Here is a 24,713-nt window from a genome sequence, read left to right on the forward strand (position 1 = left end):
ATGCCTGCAATCATATATATGCAATCAGGTGGGGGGGGGGAGTAAACACAGTTGCACAGGGGATTCAATCCTGCTTTGTGTAGGGTTTGAGTGTGTCTGAACTCAAGCTAGTATGCCTGAACCCAGCTGACAAGGGTAGAGAAGCTAAAAATCTGGCTGGCCAGGCCAAAAGGATCCCCACCCCTGATGTAAATGAAACTGACATAAAAGGAGTGCATATGAAAGGCTTCTGGTGTCTAAGGTGATAGCCACATAAATGAACAAATGAATAAATAATTACAGTAATTGTATCAGCTCATGAAACATAGCAGGAATCTGTTATAAGAAATACCCTTTTAGCAGCCGTCTCAATTTCCATGTCATCATCACTGTCTTCTCCAACTCTCTGCCATTCTTCTGTTGGGTCTTCCACTAAAACTTGTGCCAACCACTGTGCTAACTTCTCCCACAATGCTTCTTTCTGCTTCCTAGATAATTCTTGCAACAACTCATTCAAATCAAATGGATCTGCTGCATCTTTCTGTAAAAATAATTCAAACCAAAAGTTTGTCACTGAACAAAAGCGTTTCATCCCACTCCAGGCACTTTTTTCCTCTTCATATTTACTTACGTGAAGTTGGATAAAATGCAAGAACTCCTTGTTGGCACCATTAAAAGCAGCCTGAAGAAAAGCTTCACGTTTTGCCATGTTGTATTACTTCGTAATCCATAAAAGTCTAAGAGGAAAACATTGCAACAGGAAATCCAATTTAATGCCAGAACAGCAATTCAGAACTGGTTGGCATACAAACCTAGTTCACACACCGCATTACATTTTTAATATGAATTAGAAGTATGTAGGTGCAGACTGCTCAAATGTCTCCGATTTGCTTCTCCCCTGCTCCTTCCCTTGACACACTAGAGTGGAAACAAACCAGAGACTGGTTTCATACTAGGTGCAAACTAGTGATTATGGTTTGTTTCCTCCCCCTCCCTCGCAAAAAAAGAAAAGAAAAACCTTGCCTTCAGGTTGCTTGCTTCCAAGAAAAGATCTATTACCTCACTAACCACTGTCCCACTAGGTTACCTCCTTTAAACCTGGCAACATCTGCACTTCGACTCCTTGGAGCAACTGTCTCCTACACTGTTGGCCTGGCTCTTTCTAAAGATGGATTTTTTTCCACCACATAACAATGTATTTAACTGCTGCTGTTTTAATTTGGCCATGAATTATTGCCCATCTGGCAGCAATGGATGTTTTACTGCTATTTTTGGTAATATCAGTAGTTTTAGGTTATTCCGTACACTGCTTTAGGTACTGAATCTCTATGTTTCTATACTTCTTAAGTAAATTAATGGACTGGCAACTGTTATGGCAACTGGGCAGAACATGTAGTATAACTAGCCTTACCACAATAGCTCACTAGTTCTAGCTACTGGCGATTCTCACTTCTTTATTGTCCTGCACAATATGAATTTTAAGAAAAGAGATGACAAAGATGAAAGTATCCATAGGTTTTCTTTCCTCGCTCTTTTTGGCTACAGCATGTTTACTGTGGCCAATTGCTCCCCACCTCCGCCCAAAGCCAACCCTACCCCTTTTTCCCCCAACCACATATTTCTGAAGTTGAAGGTAGAATATTTTTTATATTGTTTCTTTTTCTAAAAAAGGAACTGAAGGCAAACACACAATTCTCCTTTCATCATAATGTACCTCTGTTCCCATATGTATGGGGTTCTATTCTATTCTAATTAACAGTACAGTGGTACCTCGGGCTAAGTACTTAATTCGTTCTGGAGGTCCATTCTTAACCTGAAACTGTTCTTAACTGAGGTACCACTTTAGCTAATGGGGCCTCCCGCTGCCACTGTGCGATTTCTGTTCTCATCCTGAAGCAAAATTCTTAACCCGAGGTACTATTTCTGGGTTAGTGGAGTCTATAACCTGAAGCGTCTGTAACCTGAGCTACCACTACAGACCACTGAAATAAATAGACCTAGGTTAAGTAAAATAATTTCCACCTTGTATACAACCTCCCCCCTCCTCCTGTCACTTCCCTGTTTCAGGTGCACCTAAAGGTAAAGGTAAAGGACCCCTGAGCATTACGTCCAGTCGTGACCGACTCTGGGGTTCATCTTGCTTTTTTGGCCAAGGGAGCCGGCGTACAGCTTCCGGGTCATGTGGCCAGCATGACTAAGCTGCTTCTGGCGAACCAGAGCAGCGCACGGAAATGCCGTTTACCTTCCCGCCAGAGCGGTACCTATTTATCTACTTGCACTTCGATGTGCTTTTGAACTGCTAGGTTGGCAGGAGCAGGGACCGAGCAACAGGAGCTCACCCCGTCATGGGGATTTGAACCGCGACCTTCTGATCAGCAAGTCCGAGGCTCTGTGGTTTAACGCACAGCGCCACCTGCGTCCCAGGTGCACCTAGAAGTCACTAAATAACAACAAACCATTTCAAAGGTGTGCTTTTACCTCACTTTCTTCGAGCAGAAAAGGCACCCAGAGCAACCTACAAACGCCAGTATAGTAAGACAGTCTTTTCCCGAGGCTTGCTATCGAAAAGGCACGTCACACGAGGAAAAAGGGACGGGACGGGACGATAATAAGCTGTTTGAATAAGATGTGGAATAGAGAAAGCAGGGCTGGGCGGGTCCTTGCCATTAATATAGCAGGCCTGTTCCTTTACCTTTTTCCACAAGACGCCCACCCTTCCGGCTCCCTGACTAGCAGGCAGCTGCTGGGCATTGGCCACTGTCAAGAATAGGTTACCACAGACCTAGCTTACTCTAGCATAATTCCGTTTGTAATTCACCTGCCACGGCCTCGCGCTCTCCCCTCAAAACTCACCGTTGAGAATCCACGACCAGCTCCGTTTGGCGCCCGCGCAGCTGGATTCGAATTCTCCCGCGAGCGGCAACGTCAAGAGACGACGCATGCGCGCCACAGAGGCCGGCGAGCGGCTAGTCATTGGACGAAGCTCGGAAGTAAGGGCGGGGAGAGGGGCGGGGAGGTGAGGTGAGAAAGGAAGGGAAAGGGGCGGGGAAAGGCCGCGCGGCGAGAATTCTTCCGGTCATTCGCCGCCTCGCGCGTGCGCACTTGCCCGTCAGCCTTCCGTTGGGACCCGGAGGCCGAAGCGCCTGTCTCAGTGGTGGCGCTGCTGCGTTTCAAGGCCTTCAGGGCGATTGCAAAGGGTGTGGGATTGTGCGCGCTTAAGGGGTTCGTTCGGTGAGGTGGCTGGTTGGTTTTTCAGAAATAATATGTATTAAGACGTGAGGTAAAACTCCCGTCTGTCTGGCGTTTATGGGGGGGGGGGCTCTCGAGACATGCTGGCGGTCACGTGAGGTACTGCAATCCCAAACACAATTTTTTTGTTGTCGTTTAGTCATGTCTGACTCTTCGTGACCCCATGGACCAGAGCACACCAGGCACTTCTGTCTTCCACTGCCTCCCGCAGTTTGGTCAAACTCATGCTGGTAGCTTCGAGAACACTGTCCCACCATCTCGTCCTCTGTCATCCCCTTCTCCTTGTGCCCTCCATCTTTCCCAACATCAGGCTCTTTTCCAGGGAGTCTTCTCTTCTCACGAGGTGGCCAAAGTATTGGAGCCTCAGCTTCAGGATCTGTCCTTCCAGTGAGCACTCAGGGCTGATTTCCTTCAAGAGTCTCCTCCAGCACCATAATTCAAAAGCATCAATTCTTCGACGATCAGCCTTCTTTATGGTTCAGCTCTCACTTCCATACATCACTACTGGGAAACCATAGCTTTTACTATACGGACCTTGGTTGGCAAGGTGATGTCTCTGCTTTTTAAGATGCTGTCTAGGTTTGTCATTGCTTTTCTTCCAAGAAGCAGGCGTCTTTTAATTTCGTGACTGCTGTCACCATCTGCAGTGATCATGGAGCCTCCATTTCTAAGTTGTTGTTGACTGCTGCCCAAAAGTCAATCCCCACTTGGAAGTTTTATTTGACTGTTTATACCTCTTAAAACATTTCCCCAAAGTATTCACACTCATCATTAATATTTCAGTTCTATGTAGGTTTTATTCGGGAAGAAGTCCCACTGTGTTCAGTCAGGGGCTTTCTGCCCGTTAACCGGTGCAGAGTTTGAAGCCTTGGGCCTTCTGAATATTTATTGCCTTTATATCCGACCTCAAAGGCAATTGAGGTGGTGTACGTGGTTTTTGGCCTCACTTACCCAACAACCCTGTGAGATAGGTTAGGCTGAGAAGCAGCAACTGGCCCAGTTCTATGAATAAATACATCAAGTGTGCTAAATAATGAGTAAGTATAGCGAGGATTGCACTGCAAGGTACTATTCAGCCTTGCAGCCCAATATATTGTCTGCTGCTGGGGCTGGGATTTTTTTTTTCTTCCAGCACAAGCATTACCTCCTGGGTGGCTTTCTGAGGGCCAGCAATGATGAGCCTGGCAAAAGTGGGTGAGCCAAGTAAAGCAAATTGTACTTTGTCTACTGTGCATCACTCTAACCTCTGTCACGGCAAGTAAGAAGCATTATCAGAGTTCATATTCCAGTTGCGCAGGGCCAATGGGGGTTGTGGCGTGGGACTGAAAGGGGGGTCTGGAGGGCTGCATTCGTTCCCCAGACCTTACATGTTACAATTAAGAGCCAGTTAAAAGTATCAGAAATTGGCATGCTGCTCTGCCACCTCAAGTGGAACTATGGATTGAGGAGCAGTTGAAAAAGAGACTTGTTTTTGACTGCCAAGATGCTGTTAAGAAATAGAATAGCATTTTGAATTTATTGAAATTGTTTATATGGTATGAAGCTTACTACCTCAGAGAGAAAGCAGCAGAACCGTCATTTCTTTTTCTAAATTTATATGCACATTTTTTATTATATGTTAGGATTCCTAATTTGTCATTTAAAAGTGCTACCTGACAGAGAACCTTTCTGCTTCCAGCTGTAATGATGCCACCTAAATCTAAATGGGGAGGCCAATATGGTGTAGACTAGCCCCAGAGTATATGCAGAGTACGAACCAGAAGTTGACAAAGATGACTTTTTCCCCCAATGGGGTAAAATACATTGTAATGACATTTGGCTTCAGGGTTTATTAAATTTTTAGACATTTATATGGAGCTAGGCACTTATATGGAAAAGAGTTTTATAAAACAAATATATGAGAAAGCAGCTTTTATTAAAGTGTATTGTGCAGGGGCAGGAATAGAAAGTGAAGTAAAGTTAAAAATAATCTGAGTTACTCAAAGAAAACTGTCGCTGCTAGAACTGGAACCAGGAACCCACAACACTCTGTGCATGTGCAACTCCCACAACTGCAGACTGTGGTACCGTCCTGGAGTCTGGACAGTGACATATTCTCAGACTTTGGGCTGAGTCGTTGCCGGATATATTTCTGGCTTTGGCATGTTCTTCGGTTCTCTGGCTCAATTCCTTGACTCCAATTCCTTGGCACAACAACTGGTTCCCCGCTCCCCTCTGACTGCTGTTTACAGCTCAGCTTTAACAGCCCTACAGCAACAGTGTGGAGGCAGTTTAAATAAGAGCAGCCATTGTAAAGCAGGGATATATGCCTAATTAATTGGCTGGCACTTCCATTTGCAGTAATTTGCAGTAATTTATCAATGCTTCCAACTCTGAAAGGTACCCATCAGGTAAACTCACTGAAATACAGCTCTCCCTACAATTTAACATAGCTTATTAAATTCAGGTTTTTATTTCAACATGTCCCTGCAACTAGATCTTGACACAGAAATCATAGGAGGCTGAATAATAACAAAGATCAGATCTTAAGTGATACAGCAGAAAACAAAAAAGGGATGTAAGAATTGCTTTGTGCAGGTAATAATGAGCCAGTTGTCAAGTTTTTGCAGGATGTCATCCTTCAACAGTACCTAAATTGTACAATTCCATTTTGACGTGTCTGCACATCAGTTCAGAATAATCTATACCTTTTTTATTAATCATATACTTAACTATCCTTCTCCCGTCAAATCTTGTTAAAGCAATCTGGGAAAGGGGGCCTTCAATACAAGGTTGCTGAGCAACAGCAAATGCAAGCTTGCTTCCATGCTGTCCCTTCATCAGACAATCTTGTCCCCCACCCCCCACCCCCCACCCCTTGAAGAGATCCCTCTCTTAACTGTCAAGGAGTCTAGAATGCCTCAGGCAAGCCATTGTAATTTTGTGTATTATTCACCGCTATCAGCAGTAACAAAAGTAATATTCCCAGAATGTGACATCATATGATAGCTGGCGAATCTATTTGGCTATATACCATCTATGCCCCTTCAGAAAACAGTTATTTTGACATGAGAGTCAGTTTTCTTTTATATAGTGCACACTTGAGTGGTGAGGAGACAATTCTGGAACAGCTATTTATATTGCAGCAAAGCTTATTTTATATACACTTTGTCACTATTGGATTTCTTTGCAATTGACGTTTAATGTTTCCTTCCATTTCTATTTTTCATTTCACTTACTGTATTACATCAATAATTTTTATAAAATTGTAAGATCACTCGTAAAATTCTCCTAAATCCTATAGTAGCTTGCCTTCCTCTCACTTAGGCAAATGGGGCATCTGTCATGCACTCTGCTGCAAATGTTAATATGGCCAGGCCAGAAGTTCAAGGGACTTTCCAGAGGACTAGATTCTATTTCTTATGCATATCTTCTCTTGTAATTCTACTTCTGCTGCAGGGTACTGCAATTTCCCAGCACAGGGAACCTTCTTACATTACATTATTCTAGGAAACCTAGCTGTTCCTTAGGGTTTGAAGTCTGATTTCCATCATCCAAATGCCCTATCTCATAATCTGCTTTTTAAAAAGCTCTCACAAAAACAATAGTTAACACACTGTTACTGTATTTACCATTACTTTTGTGGGGAAGGATTTTTATGGAACTGTCAGTGTGGATTTGTAGGGCTATACACCTTGAAGGAGCGTAGAGGTCTAAATGCACAAGCATAGTTTACATTGATAAGGGGAAAAACTGCCTTTTTTGTTTTTTTCATTATGTATTAACTTACAGCTCTTTAGGCTAATAACATTTTATTTTTCTTTCTTTTTTTCAGTTTCATCCTTTATTATTTTATTCACATGATATACATTCTTTACAACAAACAACTCCAAAATAAACAGACAACTCCGAAATAAAATTATATGTAACAAAACCATAAGTCTCATGTTTTCATTTACACTGATTTCCTCTCCGATACCTTTACTTGATATTTCTTGCTGCTTTCAGCTTTCCTTATAGAATCTTTATGAAAATTTAAATCTCTTAAATCCTATACCAATCTTTTAACAGTTTCAATTAATCCCTTCACCTCCCTCCCCCACAGCCCAGTACTTCCCTCCATCTGTGTGTGATCTTCTTTACTTACTATTATTTTTGTTATTGTTACATTATTCACTTTGTTATTCCAACCTTAACATATTATCCTATCTCCTTGTGCCTTTTATACTTTTGCATATTAATTTTTAAGCTCCAGCACTGACTTTTTACATGTATTCCTTAACGCATTCCCACTCTTTATTAATTTTTTGATTAGAGTGGTCTCTAATTGATGCTGTTAATTTTGCCATCTCCGCGAATTCAAGAAATTTGATTCTCCATTCTAATAATTCTGGTATTTTATCAGTTTTCCAATTTTTTGCCACTACAATTCTGGCTGCCGCGGCTGCGTAAAAGAATACATTCCTTTTATCCTTAGGAATGTCACTCAATACTAAACCCAGCAAAAATGCCTCTGGTTTTTTAAAGATTGAACTCCTAAATATCTTTTTAAGCTCTTCATGTATCATAATCCAGAACTGTTTCACCACTTTGCACCCCCACGACATATGATACATCCAACAGAGATTCGATTTTTTATACATTTTTGATAGTAATCGAATAGCACGCTGTAAAATTTATATCAGTTTTCCATAATCTTTCCCCTCTGTATAAATGAATTGTCTGGCCCAGCTCTTGTGACCATTTTATCATTGGTTCTTTTATTACCTCATCTTTCAGTTCCCATTCAAGGAGCAAGCTGTACAATTTCAATATTATTTTCCTCTTTGGTTGCAGAAGTTCACTTTGTAATTTTGATGTTTTCTGCATTTCTACGGAGTCCGTGTACCATTTATTTTTCATAGTAAAGGGCACATTCATAGTACATATAGTACATTCCTCAAATTATGATATACCAGGAAAAAAACCTGGTACAACTAAAGCTTTTAGCTTTTGTCCATGAATAGGCTGAACTGACTGGGAAGAGCACTTATTCATCAGAATCTATAGCACCATCTAGTGCTATTTATGAGTTGTGTGCATGATAGAAAAAGCACACTATTTGAGACTGCATCAGAACTGTTGCCAAGAGCTCACTTTTTTGTCTCCTTATAGCTTAAAAATGTACCACTTATCTTAAATTACCTTCTTTAGCTTTTAGTGACTTCGTTTTCACCTAGGACAGCAACTAAAGTTAATCTCAGCATCCTTAGTTTAAAAACTAGTTTATTTCTGTTTTCCACCTACCAAGGAACCCAGTGATTGAGACGAACCCAGGTAACAGCTGGATTTAGATTTATTTATTTTTTAATCGGGGAATCAATCATTGTGTTTCTTTATCCCAACAGAAGACTGTGACTAAATGGACATCATACCTTTAAAATCAGAGGGAACCTCAGCCTGCGGGCCAAACTTGGCTTACTGGGCCTACGAGGCTGCTTTTCAGAAACTACTCACGCCTGCCATCGTATGTGACATAAGGTGTGGTGGGGACTGAGATGCCGCTGCAGAAATCAGCCTCCCCTCCCAGCCTTTGTGCCTTTGTAGAAGTGAGTACCTTGCTCACCTGTTTATGATATTTGTGGTTGGCCTAATAATAGTATTGCCCAAGTATGCATTTCTGAATTTCTTATGGGCTACCACAGCTGCCTTTGCTTATAGGTTAAAAAGCAGAATTAAGTAATGCAAGAAAATACAAAATCAGCTGTTGTAAGACAATGCACATAGGAATTTCTAACACAGCTGAAATGTTGATGGAAGTAAAAGAAAAGCAGAGCTGACCCAGTATTATGAGTTTTCCATGCACTGGGCAACTGAACAAGACGTGTCTCTTCTGAACTGAAAACCATTTTTAAAATATGCCTTATTTGCTCCATCTAATCGAAAGGTCGGCGGTTCGAATCCCCGCGGCGGGGTGCGCTCCCGTTGCTCGGTCCCAGCGCCTGCCAACCTAGCAGTTCGAAAGCACCCCCAGGTGCAAGTAGATAAATAGGGACCGCTTACTGGCGGGAAGGTAAACGGCCTTTCCGTGTGCGGCTCTGGCTTGTCAGAGCAGCGATGTCACGCTGGCCACGTGACCCGGAAGTGTCTCCGGACAGCGCTGGCCCCTGGCCTCTAGAGTGAGATGGGCGCACAACCCCAGAGTCTGTCAAGACTGGCCCGTACGGGCAGGGGTACCTTTACCTTTTACCTTCTCTGAAATACCTACATTGTAACACAATGTAAGTGAGTTCTGAAAAATGTTGCTTCTGCAGGAAACCAATTACAGAGGCTATATCAGTGTAGATATCCAACCAACAGAAGTCTTGGAAGGAACTATCTGCTTTTTCTCAAGTTTCATCAATGGCATAAGCTTAGGCTTATCAATGAACCTCTTCCCTGTCCCGCTGGAAGTTCCTATTGATTTCAGTAGTCAACATACATACACAGAATACATGTCTTCTGATAATGCAGTAAATCACTGATGCACTAATGACTGCCTGTTATTTCAGGTAAATAAATATTTAAGACTTTCTTGGAATGAAGGGAAAAAAGATCCACCAATAACTCCCATATGAATCATTTATTGAATAAATACATGCAATTGCAAAATTACATGAGCGAAAAAGGCAATCTGTACTAAACTGATCACCCTATCTCCTCCCTTCAGCAGTTGCTGCAAGCCTGATATAGAGAAGGTTCAAATAATTTAATCCAAAACCCACGTAATATAGTGACTTGGTGCTTGGATTATAATAGCTCTAAATGCAAAGTGCTGCTTTCCTCTCCAGCAACATAGAGCACTGAACAGTTTCAATAGCACGCAACAAAAACTGGTAGATACAGAGAACAAAGCTTGGGTTGAAACACAGTATTTAAGCTTTCCTTTAAGGCACAGAATTAAAAAAATAAAGAACGCGGAAAGCTAGTCTGATGACATTCAGTCTTTGATTTGAAAATGGAAACGTCATTCTTCCTCATCTTACCACCACCAAGTTGTGGACAGAATAGATTCATGGATGCAGCTTCTGATTTCCAAAGGTAGAAAAGAGCATTTCTTTGTAATTAGCCAGGATTTTGGTCCAGATTTTTGAGAGCGAGCTCCTCTCCACCTGAGGGCCACCTTGATGACTTCTCACATTGTTACAAATCCCTTTTTGCACACATTTGGCATAACTCTCACTATTTGTTATTTCCTCATGCAGGATACCTTGGGATGTAGGGAAAGAACACTGATATATACCAGGGGATGAAGAGAGAAGGCGACGGCTTTTACTTTAATAATAGATTGGAAGTATTTCACACTGTTCCCTAGTGGCCTGCATTACCTCTATGCATTCCCACCAATATCCTACTCTTAATGCCAAGGTATTGCAGATACATGAAATAGAGGTTACCATACCTGGTACTCAGATACTCAAAAGAATTATGTAGGACCCTCCTGCCGAATTTTGACCACAACGAGAAACCTGTTTGTTCTACAATGTTACATGCCCACATGTTGGCATTATGGCATCCTCTCCCAAGAATCTCATCATTTAGGAATTTCAGCATAACTAATGCCACTGTACAATGCTCTTACTTACTAATACCAATTTTAGCCAGGAGAGAATACTAGGGTATATGGGTTAGTAGTTTTCTTCAATAGGACTTAACTTTGAGTCACATTTCCCTTGTCTTCATATTTCTCATAAGGGCTCGTGGTAACTACAGCTTATGGCTTTTCTTCTTCCTATTATATGTTCTCCCTTGTTTGAGCTGTCTAACGGTGGTCATATAGTGAAGATGCTTAAAAGGAAGTAGGGGACCACCTTAATCTAAGCTATGTTTATGGTGAGCCTCTCTCTCAGAGCTCATGTACATGTGCCAAATTATCTGAATGATGCTGCACAGGTCTGCCTAGAAAAAGATGACACAATACAACTTGATGTTACATACGGGATGCCAATGGGTATGTACAAATGTGTCACGCTGACAAATGAAAATGAATTTGTTTTTTAAACTTGGTATGAACAGTCTGCTACATCTATATGACAGGCACTTCGGTAGTCTTAGTATACTTGAAGGGCACATGGGAATCTCTTCTGTGCAAGCTCAACTGAACGGTTCTTGTGCAGGAGGCGTTACTGTTGAATTATTCCAATTGTCTAAAGCGAGAATTAAGGTTATGAAAGTTTAATTATAAAGCTAGTATTCCAGGAGTTTATTTACCCATAAACATTATCTTGTAGTCAGAAGCCACCCCAAGAGAATCAACTAATGATAAATTGTTATTTTGTTTTTAAAAAGCAATTGCATATTTACCCAAGATTGTGAGGCTACTGTCTGCAGAGGAAGTGTACTGTTTCTTGGGTTAAACCACAAAAATATACATTTTTGTTAAAAACCATCTGAGAAAGCTTTCCAAAAAAAGGAAGCAATAGATATAATCAATGCCCCATTGATTTTGTTCCGAAAGTAACAATGAATAAAATGAAGCGAAACGTTCACGCTCAAAACATTTATCAAGTCCATTTGTTGCAAACCACTCCTGCATTTCCTGGGCCTGTAAAAATCAAATGAAAAAGCTGCACTGATTAGAACATACATTTGATTTTAAATGGCTCATTTTTACTGCATTAACATCATTCTGATCCACACATTCCAGATTCATGGCTGATTTTGCAGAATTTGTGGAGCACACGGTCTGCTCAATCTCTAGTGACATATTCCTTAAAACTGGTGGTGTATAAACTAGTCCTTGCAGGAGAATGCAGTGGTGTTTTGAATGGAATGTGAGTGTTTCCCATAGATCAGACCCAAAAGAGAAGGAACTGCTCCAAGCATTGAAGCAACTGGAAAAAGCTAACCAGAAATCTAGATATTGAGCTTTCTATAATATGAGTTCCATTTTAAGAGACCTGCCGGCATTTTATGATACCACTGATAAACGTCCCAGAGACCCAGTTAAAGAAGCTTCATATGTAAAACAGTCAATGTGATTCCACCATAGATTCTGAATCATTAGGGTGGTTATCAATTCTTAATCTGTAGTACATCTTAACCATACTGTTGCATAGGCAATTTTCTGGTATTTCAGGTGGGGCAAATAAATTCTAAACAGGAAGCAATGACTGCAAAAGTGCATTACAAAACACTGTACTATTCAAGTCTTCACTTTTGCATCTTAAGAGACTAGATGAATATACTATTATTTCAACACCATGATCATCTTATTTTCATACAGTATTTTTCTTTGTACAGTAATTATATATACTTTTCTTTATAACATCTGGATGAATTTTAGAATTATATGAATTATCTGCAATTCCAAGAATATCTTTCTATATAAATATTAAAAGTTAATATTTTGTACTCTCCCATTTTGCAAGGCTTTAAGGCCAGAAATATATGGGCTAACTGTTCAATTAATTCCTTCTGTACTTTTTTTTTTCTTTTTAAAGAAATCAGTCATTTTAGGATTAAGACAATTTTGCTGCAAAAACCGTTCCCTAAACATTTTGCCTTAAACTTTTAGCGTGCATTTAAAAGAAAAAGATCTCATTTGTGTTTACATTTTCCTTTTGTCTTCAAACCATTGGGGGAAACTCTCTTTTAAAAAAATAGCATCTATTTACATGGCAGACACCTTGGTGAGATATGAAACAAGATAGGAAAACCAGATAAAATCTCACTTTTCTCAAGGTTACAAATGCCATAAAAGGTTCCATTGAAACATGGTTACTCTACAAACCCTATTGCACATTAAAGTAGCTGTAACAAATGAAGGAAAAAAGGCTAACAAACGGACTTAAGCCTACATATAATGTCCAAGTATTATAAAACTGTTGGGAAGTGTTGGTTGAGCCTAATAACTAAGAGTTATAAAAAATATTAATACATCTGTGTGAACAATGTTGATAAAATATATAAAGGATGGCAAAAGTATATGAACAGGAGCTTCGGGCATCCCAAACTGCCTAAGGTGCAATATGCGGCCTTGTACCATCTTCTGTCAGGTCATACCTAGAAGGTGGAGAAAAAGAAAAGCAGTCTTATTGGAGGCACCAAGAATAAGTAAGATGGAAAGAGTGCCAGTGTGATTGTACTTACCACTGGGTGCAACTCTTGGAAAGTTCTTCAGAAGCCAGTGGTATCAATACCTATGCAAGAAAAGAAGCAGCTAATTAAGTTCAGAGAAATCTGGGCCTGCTAATATCCTGCGGGAGTGATTTAACACTTAGTTTTTTTAATTGTAAGTGCCCTACAGCTGCTTAAGTAGAACTTTTGCTGATGCCATCTCTCAAACTTTAAAGGCTCGAGTCACATTGTGACAGCATTCAGCAACACATTTTGCGGCACAGGAATGATATAGAATTCCCATGTGCTGAATCTGGATCGGTACTTGCATTTGTTGCGCCACAAGCCTCAATCACCTTGCCTAAAAAGGGAGTTTTAAGGTTGGAAGTTGCAATCAGTGAGTGTCCAGGGTGAGCTTTTTCAAGAGTGATCAACTCGCCACCTTTCAGGACAGCTGGGACCACGAAGATGCATTGACCACACCCTGAAACCACTTGGGGATACCCCTCTGGTGAAGGAATGACCGCCGCGTGTGGAGCACACTTCCTCCCGCAGACAGGCCTCAGCTGTCTGAACGCGTGACCTTCGGGTGCGGAGCACACTCCCACCTGCAGACAAAGCCACAGCTGTCTGAACATCATGCCCTCTATCTAACCTTTGCTCTCTTAGTGGTCTGCCGTGCCCCATCTGTGACCTTTGTCTCCTTCGTCATACATTGTTCAAGGGGGAAATGATGCGGTGGAAACAGGTGCCAAAATAACTTTGTACCACCCCTCGATCTCGGGATTGGAAGATGTGTAAAGGTCAGAGTCCAAAATGTATCTGCCTAGGTTTGCATACTGTGCTAATAAAAAGAGCCTCCGCAGAGCTAGCTGGCAGCTTGCCTGTGCACAGCTCACCTGCATTACCAACTCCTGCCTCATGCCTTCACTTCACTCTGGCAAGCTTTAATAAACCAAAGGTCAAGGAGATACATTCTGGCTGCATCATCACAAGGACTGGGTATTTATTGGAGGCCTTGCAAGGGTACTGGCAAGCTCACCAGCCTGGGGCCTATAGCTCAGGTCCTGAGGCTACAGCAAGCGGCAACTCTGCTCAGACAAAAGGCAGGTAGATAACTCTCCTCTCACACAAAGTCACATTGTCTATTTCTAGCAGTGCAGTTTCTGGGGTGAGAGTCAAGAGCCAAGGCCGAGGTGCAAGGCTGCCCTCCTACCATTTCTGTAATGGCTGGTGACTTTATGGAAGGCCCAGCTGCTTCAGATTTCCTCAGGTGGTCCAGATCTGCTGCGTTGCACAACACTGCGGGGAGTGGGCTAACTACCGTATTTTTCGTCCCATAGGACGCTCCGTCCCATAGGATGCACCTAGGTTTTTTTTTGGGGGGGGGGGAATAAAGGAAAAAAACTTTCCTTTATTACCCCCCCAAAACCAGGTCGGGGAACAGCGGTATGGCGGTGCTCCGCCTCCCCGCTGTCCCCCGAGCTTGTGGGGCTGGCCGATGTCTGCCCGGCGCGAGGGGCGCTCTGCTTCAGGGCGCCTCGCATGCCGGGCAGCAGGCTCCCCACGCTGCGGATGTCTGCCTGGTGCGGGGGGCGCTCTGCTTCAGGGAGCCCCGCGCGCCAGGCAGCAGGCTGCTGTCCGCAGCCTGGGGAGCCCTGCGGGAACTCCCGCGGGCTCCCCAGGCTTGCGGATAGCTTCCTGAAGCCTGGAGAGCGAGAGGGGTCGGTGCGCACCAACCCCTCTCGCTCTCCAAGCTTCAGCGAAAGCCTGTATTCGCCTCATAGGACGCACACAGATTTCCCCTTCATTTTTGGAGGGGGAAAAGTGTGTCCTATAGGGCGAAAAATACGGTACTTGTGGCTCCTACGCTGCTGCACAGAGAAGGCCCCATGCTCAATTCCCAGTATCTCCAGGTAGGAATGGGAGAGATGCTGGTTTGAAATCCTGGAGAACTGTTGCCAGTCAGCACAGACAATACTGGGCTAGATGGACCAGTGGTCTGACTTCCTACATTCCTATGATGTGATGATTAAAGCCCCTCTGTTCTTAAGACTGTCTCTCTCTGTGGTTAATCACCATTCTGCTTACAAGAGAAGCTGCTAACCATTACATAAGGAAGTAGGAACAGTTCTGCTGGATCAGACCAAAGACTCATTTGGTCCAGCAGTCTGTAGTCACAGTGGTCAGCTAGATGTCTATGGGAAGCCCACAAGCAGGAGGTGAGCACATCCTCCAAGAATGTGTCTTTTAAAGCCCTCATTGCATATTGTGGTAGAGAATTCCATAGTTTAACTATGTGCTATATAATTCCTTTGATTTGAATCTTCAGTCAAAACAAAGTACTCCATTTTGCATCTCTTGCACCTTCCAACATTCAGCTTTGCTGATGATTCTAGGCTGTAGCATTTTGAGAAAGGAAGAACATTTTAACTCACACTTACCTGCACCGGCATTCCATGGTATTTTTTCTTTATATCTGTAACTTACCTTACCAAGCAGCCCTTTGTCTTTGGATAAGAAACCTCCACTGTTCTTCACTGCTACATCTAACGTTCTTCTCTGTACTTCAGGTAACGAAACACTGAAATCAAAGCTGAAAAGGGAAACAATCTTTCAGAGAAAACAATCTTAAAGTGAGCTTATGAATTGGAACACAATAAGGCATCGGATACAGGATACCCAGCAGGTTTAGAATCTCTGTTTATATTTTTATTAAATTGTATTTCTAAACTGCAAAACAGGTCTGCAGGAGGGAAATCCCTGAAATTCTGAAAGCAGCCTTTGAGAGATTCCAACTGAACTTCCATGCAAAAATATTCATGAACATAAACTCTCTCTCACCTCATGGTGAGCACTTCCCTCTGCAAAACTATTTGCTTTCTGAGATTTCTGTCCATCTCTACTTTCTAAGCATACCAGGCTATTAAAGCCAATAATCTTTTAAAACAGACATTGTACTAAACCATGTTCCCATGTTTTAAAATAAGTGTTAAAGAAAACACAAACTTGGGAAATCTGTTTACTCCTAAACAGTTTACTGCATACTACTGATTACTTCTATTTCACTGCAAACAAAGGAAGATTGTGTCAACTCCATGTTGTAAAAACAACAAATGAGAAACTGCAACATACGCCTGATCAAACACTGGATTTAAATTCTTCTTTGAAACGCTTGTTTTTCTTCTTCCTGATCTCCTCTTGTCAGGCAATAAATACATTCGGACATAGGGGTCAGATCCTTCTTCTGAAAAGGCAATTAGATTTCTATCAAAGAAACACAAAATAACCACATTACAACAGAGGACAAAAAAATTTTTTGTAAGTGCACTGTCTCAGTATTCACGCCAACTGCCTCAGTATTCATCCTCTAGACTGACTGTCTTCTGTATGTGCTGATTCTTAATCTCTTCTCTCCTAACATATTGCCTACTGTATACACAATCACTCTCTTGCCTCCCAGAAAGAGGATTCTGGTTGCAAGTAGCTTTCAATATGAGGCAACTGAAAGAAATAAGAGCTCAGGAAACAGCACTAATGGAGAGGTGATGGGCTGTCAAACCACATGAAAAAGACAGAGGAGTGAAACTCCTTGCCACTCATCACCACCTTCTCATGTGTGTTATTAGGAATGTAGCTTCTTCTTGGGTCAGTGTTATTCAGGGATAAATTAGGAATATGGTGGAGATAATGAACCACCAACTCCCCATTTCTTACCCAAGTTCCTTTTAGACACAAATCCAAATTTTAGCAAAACACTGTAATATCCTAGTGGCAATTGTGCAACTGCCCATAATTTCTCTAGGGAAAGCACTTTAAAATGTTTTCAATATCTCATTTTTTATTAGACATGGTTTCTTAACATTTCAACTGTCACAAACGAAGTCTAGATCATTTCAGCGGCTCAGTAATAAGCCTCAAAACTTATTTGGGATAATACTATCCTGTGCTTTGGGCTAATACAATCTGATGCTGGACTTAGAACAATGGTCCACCCACAGTAGTGCTGCCAACCCTGACAGGTATCAGGTCTCCAGAGACTCAGGGAAATATCTTTCCCCTGTCCTCTTATCCAAGATTCTGCAAATGTTAGTTCTGGGGGCACATCTGGAACATCATCTGTCCAGAAGATATGGCCCCCTCTGCAACGTATTCGCTATACAGACAGCTACGGTGGTCCTTCTAGGGAAGTGGCCTGGAATCCACACATACTCATGCAAATTATATAATGAATAGATTATCAGAATGAGCTGCAGGGCTCAAATGACACTTCTGAATAAGGTAGATGGTGCTGGTGGAAGGGAGGGGGCTTGCCTCTACTACATTGCAATAACAGAAGCCAATGGTAGACAGTTGCTGCTTACGGTTACATATTGCTCTGAGCATTGCTATTATTCTACTGCAGTATATTTAACAAAATGTTTCAAAGAAAATAAAATGTAACGGTCAATAAAAAAAAACCAACATTAAAAGCAATTTTATTAAAACAAAACAAAACAAATGAAATGAACAGCTAAAGGTAGGGAATCTCTCTTATATAGTGAACAAATGGACACTTGAATGCAACCCCGGTGATCCATGCCCTGGTAAGTTCTTGTCTGGATTACTACAATATGTGCTCTACATGGGGCTTCTGTACAGCTTGCTAGGAGGCTGCCGCTAGTGGAGAAAGCCGGTGTTCAGTGACTTAAGAGTGATCGGCCAATTCAAAGCCGTATTACTCCTATTCTCCATGACCTGCAGTGGCTGTTTGCTTCCAAGCCCAATTCAAAGTGTTGCCATCAATTTACAAAGGTCTATACAGATACATGACACAACGCTTTTCCCAGTTTCTACAACTGGAGGGAGCCCTTCTTAGGATACCGCCGTCCCGTGATACCCAAGGAACTGTGGCCTATTCAAAAGGCTTCCTGGTTGTGTTGTGTTGTGTCGACATCTTTGCCTCTAGAGGTCCATTGGTCTTCAACTATTAGTTTCATTGGCTTTTGCAGACATAACCCTTCACCTGGGACAGTTAGGCTGAGAGATCTGCTGAGCCACAGGACAGTTTGTGGGAATGGTTAGATGGCTTTTATGGTTATATTCTGTTGTTGGGTTCGTTGTTGTTGTTCTACTGTGTATTGTAAAGGTGAACTGCTTTGTTATCAGCAGTGGAGCAGGATATAATTGGATTAAAATGAATAATAGTAGTTTTGCTGCAAGATACAGAAAGAAGCAATATAATACTCACCTACATGTGTGAACCACAACCATAAGTTTGTTTCTTTGTGAGCTGTGCCGAATTGTTAATTGAATCTGTCCCAACGGAGACTGTCCTAACGTTGTGCCACTGTGAAGAAGAAGAGGAGTTTGGATTTGATATCCTGCTTTATCACTACCTTAAGGAGTCTCAAAACGGCTAACAATCTCCTTTTCCCTTCCTCCCCCACAACAAACACTCTGTGAGGTGAGTGAGGCTGAGAGACTTCAGAGAGGTATGACTAGCCCAAGGTCACCCAGCAGCTGCATGTGGAGGAGCAGGGAAGCAAACCTGGTTCACCAGATTACGAGACTACCGCTCTTAACCACTACACCACACTGGCTCATAATACTGTCAATATTCAGTTGCCATGTTGGGGAAGCAACTGACATACATAAGCAGGTTTATTTGTTTTCTTGAAAGTTTTTATCCCCTCAATAGTAAGGATATGACCTTTCACAAACTCAGAAGTCATGCTGCATGCTGTTTTAACCCAGCTTTTTCTGGTATAAATACAGTGGAGATAGATAGCCTGGAGGAGCAGAACGAAAGCTCATCTAATCTATAGGAATCCAACAGGAACACTTTCCCCACTTGAGATTCTCAGTAACTGGTATTCAGAGGCACACTGCCTCCGACAACGATGCTAGAGCATGCTTCATATCTACTCTGCAGTGAAGGTTACAGTACAGTACAATGTACAGTGAAGGTACAGTGTACAGTACAATGTACAGATGCAGCATGTTAGGTGATTGCTGCTGTGTGCAAATGTCAGCAGACTGCATGAACTGTTCTTCAGGCACAGTAGTTTTAAGAAACAAAGGGTGATAAATATGTTTAAGAAAGCTGTAAAGTCAAAATAACATTCTGTTACATTCAGAAGCTTATACATCTGAATGGAGAAACACTCCCAAGTTACTAAATGCATGAGAATAATACAGAGAAGTCAACTGACAATATGAGCTCTCCATGTTAGTTGAAAAAGGATCCTCACTGTGTGCCTCACATTTAGGTTAGAAAGAGCCAACAGAATGTGAACTAGTATACCAATCAGAATGGGGTTCAATTTAGGTTGGCAAATTTAAAGACATACCTACAAAGGCGAAGGCAACTATAATAATGAGAACTGTTTACTCATATGTTCTGTTGTCAAAAACTCCACTGAGTTGCAGAAGCAACAAATATTTTTACATCGGATAATACTGCACTGTTAATTTATCTGCTGTGCAATGGCAAATTAGGTATAGTTGCTATTTATAGACTAAGGATGCCAGCTGTTATCAAGCTACATAATCTTTATTTTAAGACCTCACAAGCCAAGTTTCAGTTTGTAATTCTCAGTGGTCAGTAAGACTGTGTCAACATATGCCAGTGTTTTTGGAAAAAGTATCGTTCTCCCTGGAGAGGCTTACAAGATAGGTTCTGGGCATAAAGCAAAGCCTAATTGAACACAATTATCGGAACCAGGAAGGATTTGTTATTTCAAGTCATAGTTAGATAGGGATGCTGAAGGCACCTTCTCATCAATGTTCATATGTTTGCTGCAATATCACACTTTGTAGTCTAGACAAGATTTCATCAATCTGGTGCCCTTCAGATGTTTTGGACTACAACTCCCATCAGCCCCAGCTAGCACAGCTACACAGCTCAAAACAGCTGGAGGACACCAGGTTGATGAAGCTTGTCTAGACTACATGTCCTGTTGTGAAAGGAACCCTAGCTCCTCACATCCATTACATTTGATGGCCTTCCTGGTTCCTTCCTAGCCTAAAACCTAATGTAAAAAGAATTCAGGACCATACTTTTCAAGTTGTCTCAGCCGCTGCCGCAGCTCCTGCGTGGCAATGGGCAGTGATATGTCCGAAGCGATACTTGGAGTAGGTTCTTTGACTGAAAGGTGGCTGGGAGAATAGCTCAAGTTGGAGGCAAGGAGACTGGATGAGCTTCTGCTGAGATCTGTTGGCCACTGAGGACTAGGATTAGATGGATGGCTTTTTTCAACCACATCAGTCTTTTTATCAGTGTCTGTTGTTGTGGAAACTGGGTGTTTTTTCAAGTCAGTTGCTGGAGAACTGGGGACCTGAGGCTTGAAAGAACCTTTTCTTCCATCTTTGGAAACGGAGGGCCTCTTCACTTGGGCTGAGTGTTGGTGGTCTGGAGACCTCTCTTGCTTTTCAAGAGAAAGAATCTAGAAGCCACAGAACAGAGAACATGGCATTAATTTCTTGGCGCAGTACAGAAAGGAACTGCAATTTATTTTCTTTTTTTAATGCAATTTGTTTTCTTCCAAACTTGGGAACATATATTTGCATGTCACTACCCCAGTTCTTTAACACATATTCATTGAGATCATGTACCCTGAGTGCAATCTTCATGTTTACAGTGCTGTTTGGACCAGAATTGCTAAGATGAAATCTCTGATGCATAGTTAGATCTTGACTTTCAAGAAGCTGACTTAGAGGAAGCTTGAAATTTCCCAAGGAACACTGGTGTTGTTCATCCTTGACCTATTGGAGAAGGAGAAGAAACTGAGCACACTGAACATTTTAAATAAAACTGACTCAAACTCATAAAGAGGATCAGCGACTTTTCAATAAAACACCTTTTTTAAACAACAACAACAACTTCATGCTTCTTCACTAACTGGTTGCAGAGAGAAAAGCCGTTATTTTACTCAATGGTGTTATTTCTATGGAAAAGGCAATAATCTGCCAAAGTCGAATTAAAGTAGAACTGCTGTCTGGAACCGAGCAAAACAAAAATGTAATGATTCATATATAAATAATAATAGCTGAGTTTGAAGGCTCACACTGGGGGGCTTTAGATTCATGGCCATCAGCTCCATTTGAGAAGACATCCAAATTCCAGCACCAGATGCAGTCAGGTTTACTGTGACCACCAATAGAAACATTATAGAAGCTGTTTAAAATGCTACTGCCTGGTCTAGTAAAACAAATTTGACTGTGCAAACTGTTCAGCATTTGCAGAAGTGACACAAGGTTACCCAAGATCTTGTCATCCAAATGAGTAGAAGCCTCAAGATTGGGGTTTTTGTTTTTTTGGGAATCTTACAGAGGTCACTAACGTTTTAGGCCCATAGACACCTTTGGATTTTTGAAAGAGTAGTATGAATGCCACCGCCTCTGATCACTACCTTTCTCATCAGATCATTCACCCTACTAGAGAAGCAAGAAAGAAGAAAGAATGCACACACTTCGCTTTCCCAAGGGATCTGTGGAAAAGCTGGATCCCATAGAATAAATATGAGCCTTGGACATAGAGCTGAAGGAGGAAGTGGGAAAGAGTGTCAACTCTTCAAACTTTCTTTTGCTCCATGCACTTCTCAAGGAAGGAGAGGTAAGCATCCTAATAACTTCATGTCCAAGGGAGTAAGATTCATTGGCACCAGGGCAAAGCCTCAAACATACCATAAACCAAAAGCTCATGCCATGACAAATGTATTACTGTGTAAGGTGCTAAAATACCTTTTTTCCTGCAACACATTAACATGACTACTCATCTAGAAGATACAGTGGTATCTCGGGTTACAGACGCTTCAGGTTACAGACTCTGCTAACCCAGAAATAGTACCTTGGGTTAAGAACTTTACCTCAGGATGAGAACAGAAATCACGTGGCGGCAGCGGGAGGCCCCATTAGCTAAAGTGATACCTCAGGTTAAGAACAGTTTCAGGTTAAGAACAGACCTCCAGAAAGAATTAAGTTCTTAACCCGAGGTACCACTGTATTGCCATGCTGTTTTAGGAACGGTGGAATCAAAATACTAGATGGGGGAAGGAGAAAAGTAACCCACGGATATTGGAAGGCAGTGGCGTAGCGTGGGGGGTGCAGGGGGGCTAGCCGCACCGGGCGCAACAACTGGGGGTTAGGGGGCACAAATCCATGGGTTAGGGGGCGCAAATCCATGGGTTAGGTGGCGCAAATTACTTGCCTTGCCCCGGGTGCTGACAACCCACGCTACGCCACTGTTGGAAGGGATTACTTAGGGCAGGGGTCTGCAACCTTTAAGACAAAAAGAGCCACTTGGACCCGTTTCCGAAGAAAAAACAACAACTGGGAGCCGCAAAACCATTGCGACATTTAAAACAAATATATCTCCGGAGCCGCGATCTGACAGCGGGCGGGAAGGTGATGTCGGGACGGTGCGTGACTAACGCACGCACCGCCCCCATGCGACGTCACAGCCAGTACAGTGCCCACCACAGTGGGGAGTGTCGGGGCGCACAATGCGCCTCCTCCCCTCGCTAGTATCCGCCCCGGAGCCGCGGCAAAGGTGTAAAAGAGCCACATGCAGCTCCGGAGCCGCGGGTTGCAGACCCCTGACTGGTATAAACAGGGGAGAGGCAAAGACCTCAGAGGAGAAAGACATCTTACCTCAACTTCTAGCTCTTGCCGTCTAGGGTTGTGAATAAAGAAAGTGAAGTTTTCCTCCCATACAGGTTCATTGGTCTTGTAACGAATCTATTGAGGGGTAGGGAGAAGTTTGTTTATTACAATTAATGGCTAAAAATAAGCTCAGTTTATACAGTTGCCTTGCAACTTTCACACACTGTACTCTGAAAAAACGGTAAAGTTCATATGGACTAGAAAAATCACATGGAAGCTTACATGGTGAATTAATGCCCCTTATAGATTTAAATGACTTTCCCAGCATATCCAAGAGTAACATAATGGCAAGAGTGTGGGTTTGGATGTAGGAAACTGAAGTTTAAAACCCCATTTCAGTTGCTAGATGGCGGCTTCAGGCAAGTCTCTCATTGTCTCTCAGCCTAACACAATTCACAAGGTTATGAGGATGACTAAAGAGGCTCCTTAAAGGAAAAGTAAGATACAAGAGTAATAAAGGCCCAGTCCTTGAGAATGGGTTACAACACAAATGTCACTCATTTTTCTTTGGTTTAACAAATTAACCTGCCCTCAGCCTGCTTCTCAATAAGAGGAGGATTGCAAACGTCTCTCCTATTACATGTAACACGTAAACAACTGCGAGCAATGAATTCACAAGAATACCTCAATATTTATCCAAGGTAGATTTAGGTCTTTGAGCTTACCTTACTTTCTTGTGCCTTGTGTCCAACAGTCAGCAAAACAAGGGGGTTGGGGTTGCTATTTAGTTTCTTTCCTGACTGAAGACGAAGGGGGGGAAATGAAATTCTTTTAATATCTCATTCGGGCTTTCCATCAATCGAACCCAGCCCTCCACCCATTTATTTTGTATTCTTTACAAAGTTGTTTATAGGTTATGAGGCAAACAGCAATCACACACACCTACCTTGAAATATTCTGTACAGGGATACTACCAACACAACTGAGTTTCAAATTCCTTCCCATATTCCCCCCCCCCCACACACTTTTGAATGAAACTGTTCCATAAAGTTCAACCTCTCAATCTGTTAATAAGCATTTCAAATCCCAGAAAAAAATAAATGAATGTTGCGGTCTGCATGCAGATGGGGGATATGGATAAAGCGCAAGCTTAGAAAGCTTATTTTTATTATATGTATGATGGAATATTATGATTAAGCTGAACTTCAGACTCATAAAACATCTTTTCTTTTCTTTTTGAAGGGGGGAGAAGCAAAGAAGGAGATGCGCTATGATATCTTATAGGTTTACTTATAGGTTTACCCAACCATCTGTCATGTCTGAGCCTTGCTCCCCAGTTGCATACCATTAGGTCAAACTGCAAAAAGTAAACAGTGACTTATCATCATTTCACAGAAACTGAACATTCCCCAATTGTGAATGTCTGTTAACATGCTTTAAATTAATGTCTCACAGAAACGCTTTCATTAAAAAGAGAAGTATATACAACAGTTAATCCGAAGCAGCTATTAATGTTGTTAAAAGTCATTACCTAGATTGTTAACAAATTTATTTGAACTTGAGACATAGGACAAATTAAAATGCTTAAAAAGCAGAGGTTAATAAACTATGTTAAATGGTTAGAGGTTTATAAACATGTATTAAATCAGCTGTTGTCCTGAAATTTTCAAATAAAAATATTTTAAAATTTAGATTTAATTGATACACAAGCTATTGTTAATGCCTCTCTTTTTAGTGATCATCATCTTTCACTGAATAAAGCTAAAACTTTTAGATTAGGAGAATCATACAGCATGTTTTGATTCCTATCAAATCAGAAGGGTTTTTTTATTGCAATTCATCTT

The 24,713-nt window shown here is 41.8% G+C and overlaps 2 protein-coding genes and 1 long non-coding RNA gene across 10 annotated transcripts in view; 1 reads left to right on the forward strand and 2 right to left on the reverse strand.

Annotated features, from left to right (window-relative positions):
- The window catches only part of NCAPG2 (non-SMC condensin II complex subunit G2), a 37,247-nt gene extending 34,309 nt beyond the window's left edge, over positions 1-2,938 (reverse strand). For 2 of the 5 annotated variants that reach the window (XM_077936757.1, XM_028750856.2), the window contains exons 1-3: positions 2,833-2,938; positions 611-716; positions 332-520 (exon numbers count right to left, since the gene is read on the reverse strand). In XM_077936757.1, coding sequence (XP_077792883.1) covers positions 332-520; positions 611-688 — 267 coding nt within the window. In that variant the 5' untranslated portion in view covers positions 689-716; positions 2,833-2,938. Of the gene's footprint in view, positions 1-331; positions 521-610; positions 717-1,390; positions 1,442-2,457; positions 2,480-2,671; positions 2,774-2,832 lie in introns of those variants that run through there. The other 3 variants (XM_077936754.1, XM_077936755.1, XM_077936756.1) reach the window with 3 other exon arrangements.
- Positions 2,939-3,037: 99 nt separating this feature from the next.
- On the forward strand, positions 3,038-11,725 carry LOC114607550 (uncharacterized). Its single transcript, XR_013394780.1, has 2 exons — positions 3,038-3,259; positions 8,595-11,725. It is a non-coding gene; the product is annotated as an uncharacterized LOC114607550 (long non-coding RNA).
- Positions 9,794-24,713, reverse strand: part of ESYT2 (extended synaptotagmin 2) — a 69,255-nt gene continuing 54,335 nt past the window's right edge. For all 4 annotated transcript variants that reach the window (XM_028750858.2, XM_028750857.2, XM_028750860.2 and 1 more), the window contains 9 exons: positions 23,595-23,669; positions 22,918-23,004; positions 20,881-21,030; positions 20,326-20,711; positions 18,515-18,613; positions 16,420-16,551; positions 15,775-15,880; positions 13,318-13,367; positions 9,794-13,230 (listed from right to left, as the gene is read on the reverse strand). In XM_028750858.2, the coding sequence (XP_028606691.2) occupies positions 13,185-13,230; positions 13,318-13,367; positions 15,775-15,880; positions 16,420-16,551; positions 18,515-18,613; positions 20,326-20,711; positions 20,881-21,030; positions 22,918-23,004; positions 23,595-23,669 (1,131 nt within the window). In that variant the 3' untranslated portion in view covers positions 9,794-13,184. The remainder of the gene's footprint in view (positions 13,231-13,317; positions 13,368-15,774; positions 15,881-16,419; positions 16,552-18,514; positions 18,614-20,325; positions 20,712-20,880; positions 21,031-22,917; positions 23,005-23,594; positions 23,670-24,713) is intronic.

Source organism: Podarcis muralis, chromosome 12, assembly GCF_964188315.1.
Source record: "Podarcis muralis chromosome 12, rPodMur119.hap1.1, whole genome shotgun sequence".
Taxonomy (NCBI): domain Eukaryota; kingdom Metazoa; phylum Chordata; class Lepidosauria; order Squamata; family Lacertidae; genus Podarcis; species Podarcis muralis.